Genomic DNA, 14,644 nt, shown 5'->3' on the forward strand with positions numbered 1-14,644 from the left:
TAATCTCACCACGGAAACATAAACATCAATAGTATGATGTATTTATTCCTAGCCCTGTTTCTATACACATAAACTTGTCAGCTTTTTCAGCTTTTTCAAAAACAACATTAATGATATGCTTTGGCAATTTCCTTTTCTCACTTAATATACACATTTCCTTATACTCTTCAAAAGAATCTCCAAAACAAACATAAAATACCACTAGCAGTATGAACATGTCAGCTTCGCATCCTTGCCAACAAGAGGAGACGAGCTTTCTAAATCTTTACCGATGGGATGGGGGGCATTAGGGAAAGGGGAATGCCATCTCACGGTTGTTTTCATTAGCATTTATTGATTACGGGGAAGCAGAAATTCAACATTTTCTATAGATTTGTATTGGCCATTTATTTTGTTTGATTTTGATGAATTGCCTATTTTAGATTGTTGGCTTATTTTCCTAGTCTGTGGTGTTCTTGTTCTCCTTATTATTCTGTAAAAACCGACAACAGTACTTTCCAGTTTTACGTATGTGATGCTACAGAATATAAAACTTCTCTCTGGAGAAGTAGTAAATGACCAAGAAAAAGAGAAACTCAGGCCGCAGTTAACACTGAGAAAAAAATTACTGTCTCCCAAGGCTCTCATCTCCCTACCTATCTATCATCCTGAAAATGGAAGGCTGTTCATGGATTTGCTAGAGGGATAAGCGAGTCAGATGTCACAATCATGGGATCTTCTCATTGGCTAAGCATTTCTTCCTCTCTGAAATCAGAATTGTACAGATTCTTTAATTCCCTGCTCATAAGGACTGCTTTTAATATGTGATTTGAAGTCTTTTTCTCCTGCAAAGTCTTTCACTTTCCTTTGAAAACATTTTCTCTCTTAAATTTTTAGTTTAAAAATGTCCTCTTACCAGCCTCCTATTTCTCTTAAGGCGTAACCTGTTGTGTGTATTCACACTGTGTTCCTTCTTGTTTAGCCTTCATTTCTGAAATAATTTTTCTGATATCTCTAATTCTTGCCTGAGTCCTGTCACCTACTTCTGGGATTTTAAAATTCTCAATTTATGGTCCCATTTCATGTTTTTATGTTATTTTCTTAATGGTAATAGGTGGCTGCAGTTTTGATCTAGTCGTTAAGAAACATTCTCACAGTATAGAGCTCATGTTGTAGGGACACTATTCTGCTCCTTGCTCTTGCAATAACTTTGCGTGGAGTTTGATACTTTTCTATTGTTTATTTTTATGTGAAATTTGCTTTTCTGAACTTTTAGACAAAGGCATGGTTCAGGGTGGCTTTCCTAACTTCATGGAACTCACTCCTCTGCTGTGAGGATTCAAAACAGCAGGGGGGGCTTCTGCCTGCTTCCTGATTCTGTTCTAGCCCTACTTTAATCTAAATCTTCTCTCCTTTTCCTTTTTTTTAATGTATTTATTTGGCTGTACTGGGTCATAGTTGCTGCACTTGGGATCTTTAGTTGCAGCCTGTGGGATCTAGTTCCCTGACCAGGGATCTAACCTGGGCCCTCGGCAGGACAGCACCAGGTCTTAGCCACTGGACCACCAGGGAAGTCCCTAACCTTCACTTCTAATATCCTTAACCTCCTCAATTTTGATTCCATTCCCAGCAGGTTCTTCTTGGGGTGGGGACCTCTCTGAGAACGTCATCATAGAGGGTGAGTCTCAAAAGTTCATAGAAGCAAGAATGCTCCAGTTCTTCTAGTCCCCATCATCAACCCCTTGTACTCAGCCAATTAAAACAGGCAAAATGCTTTGCAGTTCCAGCTTGACCTGCAGTATTTCTCATGAACACCTGTTGGCTACTTTGGGGTTCTCCCACTCTCAGAGGCAGATATTATTCCATTGCTTCCTGGTTTTCTCCCACACAAATGTTGATACCATGCAAGTTGTGTCCATACCTGCTTATACTTGGGAGGTTCATGAAGATCCTTTTTCAACTGGTTTTATTGTAAGTATTATCCATAAGTTTGTCTATTTTATCTAGTTTCTCTGTTTCCATAGATCTATGAAGAGATTCAAGAGCTATGCTGCAGCCACCTCCTTCTCTACAATAACTTGCTACATAAATATTCCTTGAACAGAGAGCATCTCCTGTATTACTAATTTTTATTTTATTTGTGAATGCCTACATAAGACAATATAGTTAATCTTTCATTTTAAAAACCTCTATAATCCCCTCTTTAAAAGTATAATGAATTCATAGTTGTTGTTTTCTAATTTAAAAAAAACAAGTTACTTCACTGGGTAGGGACTGAGGGTATTTGTTTTTATCCACATCCATTAACTCAATCACCATAAAACTGAGTCACAAGTACACTGCTAATGAAAAGATATGCCAGAGGAAATGTAAAAAGCACAGCCTACTAGAAATCTGGCCAGATTATGGCTTGGAGAATAGGACCCACAATCCACGACAAAGCTGTCAAAAGTGACAGGTAAGACTTAGAGCAGGGGTCTGCAAACACTGTATGTAAACAGCCGAACAGTGACTATTTTGGACTACAGGCCATACAGTGTTTGCTGCAAGGGTTCAACTCTAAATATCCTAACAGCACCCTCAGTGTCAGCACTGTGCCTAGCATATAAAAGATACTCAATACTTCCCTCCTTCATCCAACACAAATTTAATGTAATGTCTCTTACCACTTGTTCTGCTCTGGGCTATTTATTTCTTTTTTAAAAAATATTTTAACGTCAACTTTTGTTTGCTAATTTATTTATTCACTTGTTTGTTTTTGGCCACACTGGGTCTTCATTGCTATCCGTGGGCTTTTTCCAGTTGCAGTGAGCGGGCTCCTCACACCCACCTCGCAGTGGCTTCTCTTGCTGCGGAGCATGGGCTCTAGGCACGCAGGCTTCCGCAGTTGCAGCACACAGGCTCAGCAGCTGCGTGCGGGGGCTTAGTTGCTCTGCTGCATGTGGGATCTTCCCAGACCTGGGATCGAACCCGTGTCCCTCGCACTGGCAAGCGGCCTCATATCCATCACTGGACCAGCAGGGAAGTCCCTGGGCTGTGTCTATCAGTCCCTCACTCCCATTCAGACTCTTACACAAATACGGCAAAGTGCAGAGGAGGGCAGAAAAGTTTCGGAGTAAGTCAGATCAGGGTTCAAATTCCAATTCTCTCACTTACTGCTTGTGACCTTAACTATGCCCCTAAACCCCACTGAGCCTCTAAAATGGTGGCAGTCTCACCTATTTCACAGAATTGTTAAATCAGACAATCCAAGTAAAGCGCCTGAGACCAGACATGTGGCAGGCATTTTAAAAATACTGGACTCTTCTTTTCTCTTTTTATTCAACAAATTTTCATTCATTATTTCTTGTGTTCATCATGATGAAAGGTACAGGTGATACAGCATTGAGCATCATTGTCTAGTTGGGAAAAATTCACTGTCAGCACATATCTAACCCATCCAGGTGAAGGATGTGAAAGGCAGCTCTTCCTTCTTGCCAAAACATTGGACAGTGCCTACTTAGAGCGCCTTGGGCAGAGTTTTGGAGAGTGGTTTCCACGTGGGGCAGAAGGGCTTGCCTGTGACCTTCCTCCATCAGATTCTAAAAATGAGCATACTACCTAGCTGCCAGAATTCAGAATCTGAGAGCTCAGGGCAGTATGTACCTCACTGGTGGTGAGCCTGGCCAAACCGATCAAGGATGGATGACCTGGCATGTCACCTTTGGAAGGCTGTTTATTGTTCCAACTAGCCTGTCAGAGGTCAATCCTAACCTCTTAACTTACCGGTTGGTGCTGTTCCCTGGCCTTTCTTGGGTTGCTTTGGAGCTGTGTACTGGAAGAATTCATTTCCATGGCCAGCAGCTGCTTGATCCAGTCCAAAAAGAGAAGCCAATCTGGTACTGTTGCAGAAAATGAAAATGATGTTTCGTTTGACACATTTCAAACCTGGGATTATTACAAATGCTGCTCATGCTCCACCCTTGAACAAATCCCTCCTCGACTATATATCCCACCACTTGTTATCAGAAGCAACAGCTAAGTATATTTGAAATCAAGACTGTATTTCTGGTCTGAGCAGCACCAAGTGGCCTTGCCCATCCACAGGACTTTGGTCAAGGTGTCTCTTTCTTCTGGACCTCCGTTTCTTCATCTGTAAATTAAGGGGATTAGTCCAGGTGTCCTCTTCAAACTGTACATTCTTACCTTTAGCAAGTCATAGTTTCCTATTTTTTGCTAGTTTATTACTCTGAAGTAAAATTATATTACAGGGAATTCCTGGTGGTACAGTGGTTAGGGCTCTGAGCTTTCAAAAAAAAAAAGAAAGAAAGAAAAAGAATATTGTCACCTTTAAAAAAAAAAAACAACTGTATTATAAGCTTACTCCATCAAACATAATCCCATCTATGATTCCATCCTTCATGGCAGAATCATTCTTTTACCATCCCTTATGATGAATGTTATGTCCCAGCTATTCCACTGAAACTGCTCTTACTAAAGTCACCAACAATCTCTTTGTTAATAAACAGCTTGTCTTTATCTTATTTGGCTTTCATGCTGCCTTTTTACACTGTCAACTAATTTGTTCTTCTTTAAACAAACTCTTCTTTCGACTTCTGTGGGAATATCTGCAAGGGTGGGAAGAGGGGCTGGCCCAAATAAGAGGTCAATAAATGTTAATGGGATCGCTGTCTTATTGTCTTTCCATCTCTCCGGCTCATTTAACTCCTTGGTCTCTTCTACCACTGTCCAACCTTTAAGCATCCATGCTCCAAGATTCATTCTCTCCTTTGGCAATCGAATTTATTTACCTTGATATCAGTGCTACCCAAATGCTGATGATGCTCAAATCAGTATTTCTAGCACAGAATCTCTTCTGAATGCAGACAACACAGAATTCCACAGGGAGCACAAATGCAACACGTCCAAACCAAAACCTGTATCTCCCAGTGTCCACTGCCCCATCAAACCTGTATTCCCTCTTGTGCTTCTTCTCCCTGAATGACATTTTGGGTCAGGGTCCTCAAGACTACCTTTAGGCTCAGTGACTTCCTAGAAGGACTCGCTGGGCTTAACACACAGTTATAGCATAATATATATAATATGATACTCAGGGCTGAGGTCTATTAAAAGGATACACAGCAAAATCAGCAAAGGGAAAAGGTGCACTGGAGCAAAGTCCAGAGGAAACCAGGAACAGACTTCCAAGAGTCCTCTCCCAATGGAGTGATACAGGACATGTTAAATTCCTCCACCAATAAGTTATAATAACGTGTGAGTGTGGTCTGTCAGGAAAGCTCATTAGACATTCAGTGCCCAAGGTTTTTTATTGTGGGCTAGTCACACAGAAGGCACTTCCCTGTGGCTCAGTGATAAAGAATCTGCCTGCTAACACAATAGACAGAGGTTTGATCCCTAGGTCGGGAAGATGCCCTGGAGAAGGAAATGACAACCCATTCCAGTATTCTTATCTGGGAAATTCCAAGGCCAGAGGAGCCTGGTGGGCTACAGTCCATGCGGTTGTAAAGGCTGGACACAACTTAGCGACTAGAGAGCCAACAGTCACATAGAAACCTTCTAAAATGTACCAAGATTCTAGACTCTCAGTGTTGGCAATTATGAATAAAGCTGCTAGAAACATTAAAAAAAAAAAAATCTAGACTCCCAGAAGAAAGACAGTTCAGTTCAGTCGCTCAGTCGACTCTTTGTGACCCCATGATTCACAGCACAGCAGGCCTCCCTGTCCATCACCAACTCCCGGAGGCTACCCAAACCCATGTCCATCAAGTCAGTGATGCCATCCAGCCATCTCATCCTCTGTTGTCCCCTTCTCCTCCTGCCCCCAGTCCTTCCTAGCAGTAGGGTCTTTTCCAATGAGTCAACTCTTCACATGAGGTGGCCAAAGTATTGGAGTTTCAGCTTCAACATAAGTCCTTCCAATAAACACCCAGGACCGATCTCCTTTCGGATGGACTGGTTGGATCTTCTTGCAGTCTAAGGGACTCTCAAGAAGAAGGACAAGGTTCAGTATAAACCATATCATTTGCACAAACAGTTGAGGCACAGTAAGCTGGTCTTATCATTTGTGGAAAGCTTTATATCACTGTGGCGAACTGTCAATCAAGTTCCCAGCTGCCAGCAAAGGGTCAACCTTGTAAGCAGGACATTCTAAGGATAACAGTCTCAGGTTCAAATGCAGGCTAGAGTTACAAATGCAGGCTAGGGTTACACGGTGGAACTTCTAATTTCTCATATAAGGCACAATCTTTCTAATCTCCAGTCTTTGGATATGCTATTCTCTCTGCCTGAAACATTCTTCCCCTGGAAGCTGCTCCCTAATCTCGAAGACTAGGTTAGCTGATCTTCCTACGGGCTCCCAGAGAACTCTGCACTTCATTCATTCAAGAAATACGCACCATACCCTATGTTAAATGCTACATATACACCAGTGAGCAAAACTGGGTTCTGTTTTCAAGTAGCTTATATACTGTAACAACGGAATTAGATACACACTATATAACTGTAACCTATAACATGAGATATATAGCAAGTGGCGGCTATATGGAGTATAACATAGAGATCAATAAAAGTTATTCAGCCGTTTATCATCTAACATGGTAATCGATTATTTATTATGATCACTACTTGACTGTATGGGCTTCCCTGGTGGCTCAGCTGGTAAAGAATCCGCCTGCAATGCGGGAGACTTGGGTTCGATCCCTGGGTTGGGATGATCCCCTGGAGAAGGGAACAGCTACCCACTCCAGTATTTTGGCCTGGAGAATTCCGTGGACTGTATAGTTCATGGGCTCGCAAAGAGTCGGACACGACTGAGCGATTTTCACTTCACTTGACTGGGTTTCCTAGGTGGCTCAGTGGTAACGAATCCTGCATTGCAGGAGAAGGAAATGGCTACCCACTCCAGTATTCTTGCCTGGGAAATCCCATGGACAGATAAGCCTGGTGGGCTACAGTCCTTGGGGTCGCAGAAGAGTCCAACATAACTCAGCAACTAAACAACAAACTTGACTATATTTTCCTTATGGTCTGGTATATAACAGGCTCAATAAGTGAACTCAAAGTCTAATATAGCTCTGAGCTCCACTTCTCCAAAGCCATCTTTAGTTTGCTGCTGCTACTGCTGCTGCTAAGTTGCTTCAGTCGTGTCTGACTCTGTGCAACCCATAGACGGCAGCCCACCAGGCTTCCCGTCCCTGGGATTCTCCAGGCAAGAACACTGGAGTGGGTTGCCATTCCCTTCTCCCATGCATGAAAGTGAAAAGTGAAAGTGAAGTTGCTCAGTCGTGTCCGACTCTAGCGACCCCATGGACTGCAGCCTACCAGGCTCCTTCGTCCATGGGATTTTCCAGGCAAAAGTAGGTAGAGTAAATATTGAAGCTTCCCAACAACTTTTTTTGGCTATTTCCCATGGATAATTTTAACGTATAATACATACTAGATTTTACAAAATAAATTTAATATGATTTTAAACTAATACCTTGTTTTCTCAAGGTAGTGAGTATACTGTGAGTTTCCTGTAAATAGGGCCAGCAATGTCTACTTTAATGGACTAAGAGGTTTCAATGAGATTACAAACAGAGAGAGCAGTGCTGGCCTACTCCACATTAAGATATCAACAAATGCTAATGAAATTTCAAGAAGACCAAGAGATCTCCTTTTACCTAGGGCAATCAGAGCAGGTTTCCTAAAAGAATTTTAAGATTCTAGGAGAGTTGAGCAATGCCTTTAACTTTGTGAAAAATTTGCAAAGCTTAAAACCTTGTTAAGATTAACAGATTATGCACAAATCATGAATGTCCTTGTTAGCTTCAGTACTGAATTTACTGTTCTAATTTTGCAGATTTTTTTTTCAACAGAAAGACAAAAGTATTATAGGTAAACTCTGCTCCATAGATGCCCTAAAGGCCAGCCAGGATGACTGCAAGTCAATCCAAAAGTCAGGTCAACCCCATTACCTTTCAGATTAAAGCTATTTTCTATTAATTTTTAAAATGAACTCTACACAGACCAAAGGCACAGGTTTTTTCTAAATTATTACATTTTCTACTTCTAAAGGAAAGTGATGTCGCTCAGTCGTGTCCAACTCTTTGCGACCCCATGGACTGCAGCCTACCAGGCTCCTCCGTCCATGGGATTTTCCAGGCAATAGTACTGGAGTGGAGTGCCATTTCCTTCTCCAGTGGATCTTCCTGACCCAGGGATGAAACCCAGGTCTCCTGCATTGTAGACAGACACTTTACCGTCTGAGCCACCAGGGAAGTCCCAAATGTACACATCCCCCTAATTACTTTAGCAAGAATGAGTTTGCTAACTCTGGACTTTAGTCTCTAACTTTATAATTCATAGCAAAAGTCATTACAGCATTAATCACATTTAAAAAGTAAATGCTAGCCAATGCATTTAGGTATCAAAGTCCTTATCTAACCTTAGTTTTATATTCCTTTTCTTTTCTCATTCAAAACAGAAATATACACATTTAGGATCTATCAATATATTTTAATAAATGGGGATTCTTTTTGTTGTTAAAGTACTTCTTTTCCAAACTGTTGTATCAAACATTTACTTCTATTATAATAAGAAGGCACAAGGGTAGTCAGGCATATGAAATCCGCTTGCCTGATTTCAAATCCAGGTTTTTCTACTTTTTAGCTGTTTGACCATGAGCAACCTACCTCTCTGAGCCTTATTTGCAAAATGAGAATAATGGTAAAAACTGCTTCAGAGAGTAGTAGAGAGAAATTAATATGATATTGGATATGTCATACTTAGTATAGTACCTGACACAGAGTAAGTACACAATATGTTTTATACACAGGTGTACACATCCTATTACCTTAAAAATACCAATTCAACTCAGATACCCCTAGAAGGAAGAAAGCATGCTTCATTGATGCACAAGCTGACCTGGAACCTTGAACTGACATCAGCATAAATACAAAGCTACAAGACTGGGAAAAGTCTCAAAGATCACCGAGAACAACCCCACTATTTAACAGATTGGGGTATGGAGAACCAAGGATGGGAAGTGAGTGACTTCAAAGTCACATTCCTAACTGGGAGCAGAATCAACTTCAGAATCGAGGCTTTTCCATATCTTTTATAGAACTTAAAGATGCTTTCTGATGATCAGTTCTAAATTTCCTTTTTCTACCTCTACAATGGGGATTTATCAATACTATGCTAATCAGATTTGTCTACATATAACTTTTACATAATCTAAAACACAAGCATATATATTACTGGCCCCCTAAAAATGCTTTTAAATTATTATTACTGGACTGTTTCATTCCATTATTAACTGGAAGTTTCCTAGTGGCAGAACTGTGCCTTATTCCTATCTTTGTCAGCTGAAGCCAAGTACCATACACCTGGTAGACATTCACATATTTCTTCATTTCAGTCTCAAAGTGGAGAAAGGGCCAAGACCAACCCCGCACCCCCGCCAAAAAAAAAAGCATCCTGATTATTACTTTACTACTTCTAGGTTAACCATGGACCAAGAGGACTGAAAAATTGGAACACAAATTATTAATCATCTAGACAGCCATCCTAGGTACCAATACTCCCACTTCTTTTAGGCTTGACTATCTTAAATAGAATCAAGTAAGTCACACATTTAAGTCATGCATGCAGGTGTTAATTGCTCATTCATGTCCAACTCTTTTCAACCTCATGGACTGCTGCCCGCCAGGCTTCTCTGCCCACGGGATTCTCCAAGCAAGAATACTGGAGTGGATTGCCATTCCCTTCTCCAGAGGGTCTTCCAGACCCAGGGACCAAACTCTGATCTCCTTCATTACAGGTAGATTTTTTACCGTTTGAGCTACAGGAAAGTCAAGATACTGTCAACTACAAACTGGCTCTTGCCAAGAGTATTGCCAGAGTCAACAACAAGGGCATTTGCCAGCTGCCTCTGTGGAGATTGAACCCTGTGCTGCTGCAGCTGTTGACCTTCACAGGCCCTGAGGGAGTTCAGGAGTGAGGCTCTCTGTGCTCCAGGATATCTGGTGGGACAGGTCTTTAGATAGTTGGGTATTCTCAGGAACTGATTTCATGATCCCAATCCTATCATCTCTTCATATCTAGAAAAGCACTAAATCCCTTCATGATGATATCAGATCCTTTCAACTATCAGAAAACCTCTTGTAAAGTAAGCTTTATTGCACTGAACTCCCCCTTCACCAAAATCTTATATGTTGACCTTCCCTGAGTGCCTCTTTTGAGCAGTCTCTCAGAGCTATCTGAGGTGCTGCCTCTCAGGCTGCAGTCCTCATTTTGCCCCAAATAAAACTTAACTCGCAACTCTCACGTTGTGCATCTTTTTTAGTGGAGAATACTTACAAATATAAGTAATATACAAGAGGAACTGAAAAGCAGCCGCAGTGCTCACTGTCATATGTTCTACTTCCTTACAGGGAATCAGAATAGGAATAGCTGAATCAGGAAATGCTGGTGAAACTTTCTGTATTCTCAAACTTAAACTTAAAAGTTCTCTGTATACCTTTATTTACTAAGACTTTTTTCATTCAATTAGCTGTTGTCTGTGTTTAGGGGCGGAGTCTCATGCCTACGACTAGCTTCTCAAGTCCTTGAAAAGCCCGCACAGGAAAGCAGCATAGCTGAGCCACCAAGAACTTATCTCAGGCCAGGAACCTGGGGAAGAGCACATGACGGTTATTATCTATTCAGGAGTTTTCAGCCAGCAGTGTTTGTTGCATCAAAGTTGGAAGCCCTAAACTCTACTTAATATTCTAATTTAATAACCTATATGGGAAAAGAATCTGAACAACATTGCCAATCAACTATACTCCAATATAAAATAAAAACTAAATTAAAAAAAAGTTGGGAACACTAACATTCATTTAAACTTCCCTCCAACACTTTGACCTAGTGAAGAATGTGAATCTAAAGCATACTTCGTCAACTTTCAAAAGGTACAGCCATTTGAAAAACAGGTTAAGAAAAAAACATTCATCCAAATGGCTGACTACACAGTCAACAGCAACAGGCTGGATGTGTGGAAATATTAGTGAATGCTTTGGGTGGAGTAGGAAAAAAAAGGAACCAAAGATTGCTTAACTCTGAAATAACTGAGCAACCAAAAGAACTCAAGATGAAACTAAGTGGATGCAGGCCATCCAAAGTGAGGGCAGGGGTGGAACAGGGCAGTGAGGATGAAAAGAGAACTTAGGATGGCTAATATAGAACTAGTCACTGTGCGAGTCAAAAGATCCTATTTAAGAGCAAAACAGAGCCAGTGCCATTTTATGTCAATTGAACTCTCCACCAGGGCTAGAAGCAATCTGAGAGCTCACAGAGAAGCTTAATCATCTCTGTAACCTCTAAGCATTTAGTAGAATAAGGATTGTAGGATTGTATACTGGTGTTTTCCTCATTCTTGGGTACCTTCTTAAATTGGTTAAACAGATGGTCAAAGAAAGTGAAAGTGAAAGTCTCTCAGTCCCGGGGGAGACTCTATACAGTCCATGGAATTCTCCAGGCCAGAACTGGTTAAACAGATGTTCAAAGAAAGGCTCTGCAAACATCAGAATTTGGCACTTCACAAGTCTGAAGGCAGTCAAGCTGTCTATCGACACATCACAAGGGAAAAGGTTAAAATGATTACTGGAAGAGACAAGGCCCTGCCTCTTGAAGACCTGTACCCCAGACTGGTGTGTGTGTGTGTATTATACATATATATATATATATATATATATATATATATATATATATATATATATATATATATATTGACTGGGGGCAGGGGACAGCAGTTGCAGTTTCTTACATGGGCTCTAAGCTTTAGAGAGCAATTTCACAGTTATCATTCACTCGGTAGGCACCTCCTAGAGCAATCACTCTGTGCCAGGTACTGTGCTGAGCGCTCGACAGCAGGAACAGACTGAACAGTCCATGTCCTATTAGGGCTTTATAATCTAGTAGGTTCGGTATGCAAAGATAAAGGTAAACACACCTAGTTGTGGGGATAAGAAAGAGAATGCAATTTATTCTGCCTGGGGCCGTGGGAGAAGGGAAAGCACCGAAAAGGTGACATCCGAGCTAGGCCTTGAAGGATGCTGAAGCTGACCCACCAGGGCCAATTCTGAAGGGTCAACGTCTTGTCCACGGGGCAGAGAAAGCCTCATATCGGCACCGGTGGACTCAAAAATTCTTAGGTATTTTTATCAACAATTATACCCATTTCACAGAAGGACAAACTGACCCGGAAAGCAAAAGTTCCAACCCTATGGTCATACTGTGCTTCAGGAGAGATGCCAGGTCCAGAATCCGGGTGGACAAACTCAGCACAGTTTCAGTTCTGCCCAGATTCTGGAACCTGTACAGCACCGGAATGTGGCAAGGGTCTCGGGACCCGGAAGTTGGGAAGAGGTCTGAAAAGAGAGCGACCCCCTCCAACCGATCCGCCAGGCTCTCAGCCACGCTCCCTTGCCCTACGCTTCTGCACTCACCCGCCGCTAGGCGAGAGGAAGTCGGTATCGTCTTCGTCGCCCGCACCGAACATCGCGCCGCCTTTCGCCCAGCTTCGGGGAGGAAGTCGGAGCGTTTCCAGAGACTTTCAACGCTGACGTCGTAAAATGCCGCGGCAGCGTGCTGCTTTCCGGCAAGACGAACTCTCGCATGGTTATTGGGCCGGGAGGAGACTAGGCTCTGGAGAAGGTGGAGCAAAGGCAAATAAGAGGACCTGGCGGGCGAGGCCTCATGAGTGACGTAAGCTTCTCCAGCCCTCAGAGGCGGTGAGAACGGCAGGCGCTCCGAAACTCTGGGCGGCGATTGGCCAGCGAGTCAGGGGGCGGGGTAAGGGCGGGAATTGGCGCTTCGGTGGCGGTCTCGGACACGTCGCGAGGGTCAGAAGTGGAGGGGCTTCTGAAGAGTCCTGGAGGTGTGACGGATTAAGGATCTGAGAGAGAGGCACTGGTGGCGGGACTCGATCTGGAAAGGTAAGGCCTCTTCTGCCCCTCTCGCAACCCGGGCACGAACACAGTCCTTTCTTCTCCGGGACAGGGACCTCCACGCCACTCTTCTCTGCTCCGCGAAAGGAGAAAGGGCCCAGGACCGGAGGTCTGGAGACCTGAGCTTTCGGCCCAGCCCCCATTGGGACATAACTGGAGTGACCTTGGGTCAGGGTGCCTCCGTTTCCCTGTGTATAAAACCAGTCTGATCCCCCGGCCGCTTGTTCCCTGTGGCCGCCCTCGCTATTTGTTCAACGAGCTGTTTGTCCAGTGCTTCAGTGTGCTGGCTGGTCAAGAAGCTTTAAGACCTCAGAGGTCATCCAATTCAATCCCAGTCTTCTCGTAATCCCAGACTTCACAAATATGGAAAGACAGGAACTCAGCACTTGGATGACTAGTCCGAGGTCACACAGCGTAAAGGGCTGACTGAGGGTGGATCCCTGGTTTCTTGATTAGGGACTGAGCGAACTGCCTGGTCAACAAGAATGGTATCAACCCTTAAGTACTGTGTACTCTCACAGAGTGGGGATACCTCTGGAGAGAAGTTCCTTCCCTAGTGTCCACCTTCGCAGGTGAGGAGCAGGAGAGCTGGGATGTTCTGGGGGCGGGTGATGGAGAGGGGGAAACTTCAGAAGCTGAAAATCCCTGGCCCCAACCTTGGCCTGGGTTTTGCTTAATCTTCTTGCCACAAACCTAAGTAAACATCATTTGTTGTCGACTTCTCTGCAGTTTGTATCCTCTCTGATATAAGCATTTCTTTGGTTAACCTGGTGTCATTTTTGGAACAATTTCTGGGTAGGCCTAACTTAACCGAAGGAGGTGTGGATAAGCAGATTATGTCCCACCTTAGCTTCTTTACACAGATCTCAATCATATTAGGACAACATGTGTCCCTTACCTGAAAGTTTTAATCTGTTAGCATGAATGTGGAGTGAAATGGTTGGTAACTCCTTCCCAGAGTTTTAATGCCTCTTAGCACTTAGCTTGTTCTGCTTTTTATTATAGTTTGTGTGCCTCTATTAAATAGTAAACTCCTCAAGGACGGTGACGGTTTTATTCATCTTGGTGTCTCCTGTGTCGCCGAGCACTGTGCCCTCTTGCCTGTAATGGATTCTCATTTACTCTTTGTTAGACTGAGTAGTGTAATTCAGCCTTGTTTCCTTATTCCTTAATTTACTCTCTTAGCATATTTTTTTCCCATGTGACCCAGAGAGCCTAGCAATGGCTCTTGCCTTGTCTAAGAAGCTTCCAGAAAGATAAAAGTGCTGTACTAGCTGTGAACTGTCTGGGTAGCTTAGTCTCTTGTCAGTTGAAGATGACTTTAATGTTGTTTAAAGCTCTAGGGAAGGGGGAAAAAGAGGAATGGGATAGCTAGAAATATTATACGTAGGTCTAATTTTTGTTCGTAAAGATTCCTCTGTTAAATGGAGGGACAGGACTGTTGTCTGCTTCCTGTGTTTATTTTACAGATTAAGATGGTTAAAGCCGTGAAGGCTGACAGTGTTAAAGCAATGATGCAACTGGAGTCTAAGCACTGGAACTGGAATGCTTTGTGGTAGCTGTGTTTTGAATGTGAGCTTGGCTGCTCTGGGTACAGGGGAAGAATAATCGACACAAGTAACAGCTCATTCTTCCCCCTCTCCCTAGGACTGGTTATTGTCATTCCATCACTGCAGCATCTGAATAGTGCTTAC

General features: G+C 42.8%; 2 protein-coding genes across 5 annotated transcripts in view; one reads left to right on the forward strand and one right to left on the reverse strand.

The window, feature by feature from the left end:
- The window catches only part of FKBP15 (FKBP prolyl isomerase family member 15), a 57,079-nt gene extending 44,483 nt beyond the window's left edge, over positions 1 to 12,596 (reverse strand). For 3 of the 4 annotated variants that reach the window (XM_019966742.2, XM_019966740.2, XM_070795304.1), the window contains exons 1-2: positions 12,450 to 12,596; positions 3,745 to 3,860 (exon numbers count right to left, since the gene is read on the reverse strand). In XM_019966742.2, the coding sequence (XP_019822301.2) occupies positions 3,745 to 3,860; positions 12,450 to 12,502 (169 nt within the window). In that variant the 5' untranslated portion in view covers positions 12,503 to 12,596. Of the gene's footprint in view, positions 1 to 3,744; positions 3,861 to 12,449 lie in introns of those variants that run through there. The other variant, XM_070795305.1, reaches the window with a different exon arrangement.
- Positions 12,597 to 12,800: 204 nt separating this feature from the next.
- The window catches only part of SLC31A1 (solute carrier family 31 member 1), a 34,306-nt gene continuing 32,462 nt past the window's right edge, over positions 12,801 to 14,644 (forward strand). Inside the window, exon 1 of the mRNA XM_019966744.2 lies at positions 12,801 to 12,938. The gene's annotated coding sequence lies outside the window, so the exon portion shown is untranslated. The remainder of the gene's footprint in view (positions 12,939 to 14,644) is intronic.

Source organism: Bos indicus, chromosome 8 (genome assembly GCF_029378745.1).
Source record: "Bos indicus isolate NIAB-ARS_2022 breed Sahiwal x Tharparkar chromosome 8, NIAB-ARS_B.indTharparkar_mat_pri_1.0, whole genome shotgun sequence".
Classification (NCBI taxonomy): domain Eukaryota; kingdom Metazoa; phylum Chordata; class Mammalia; order Artiodactyla; family Bovidae; genus Bos; species Bos indicus.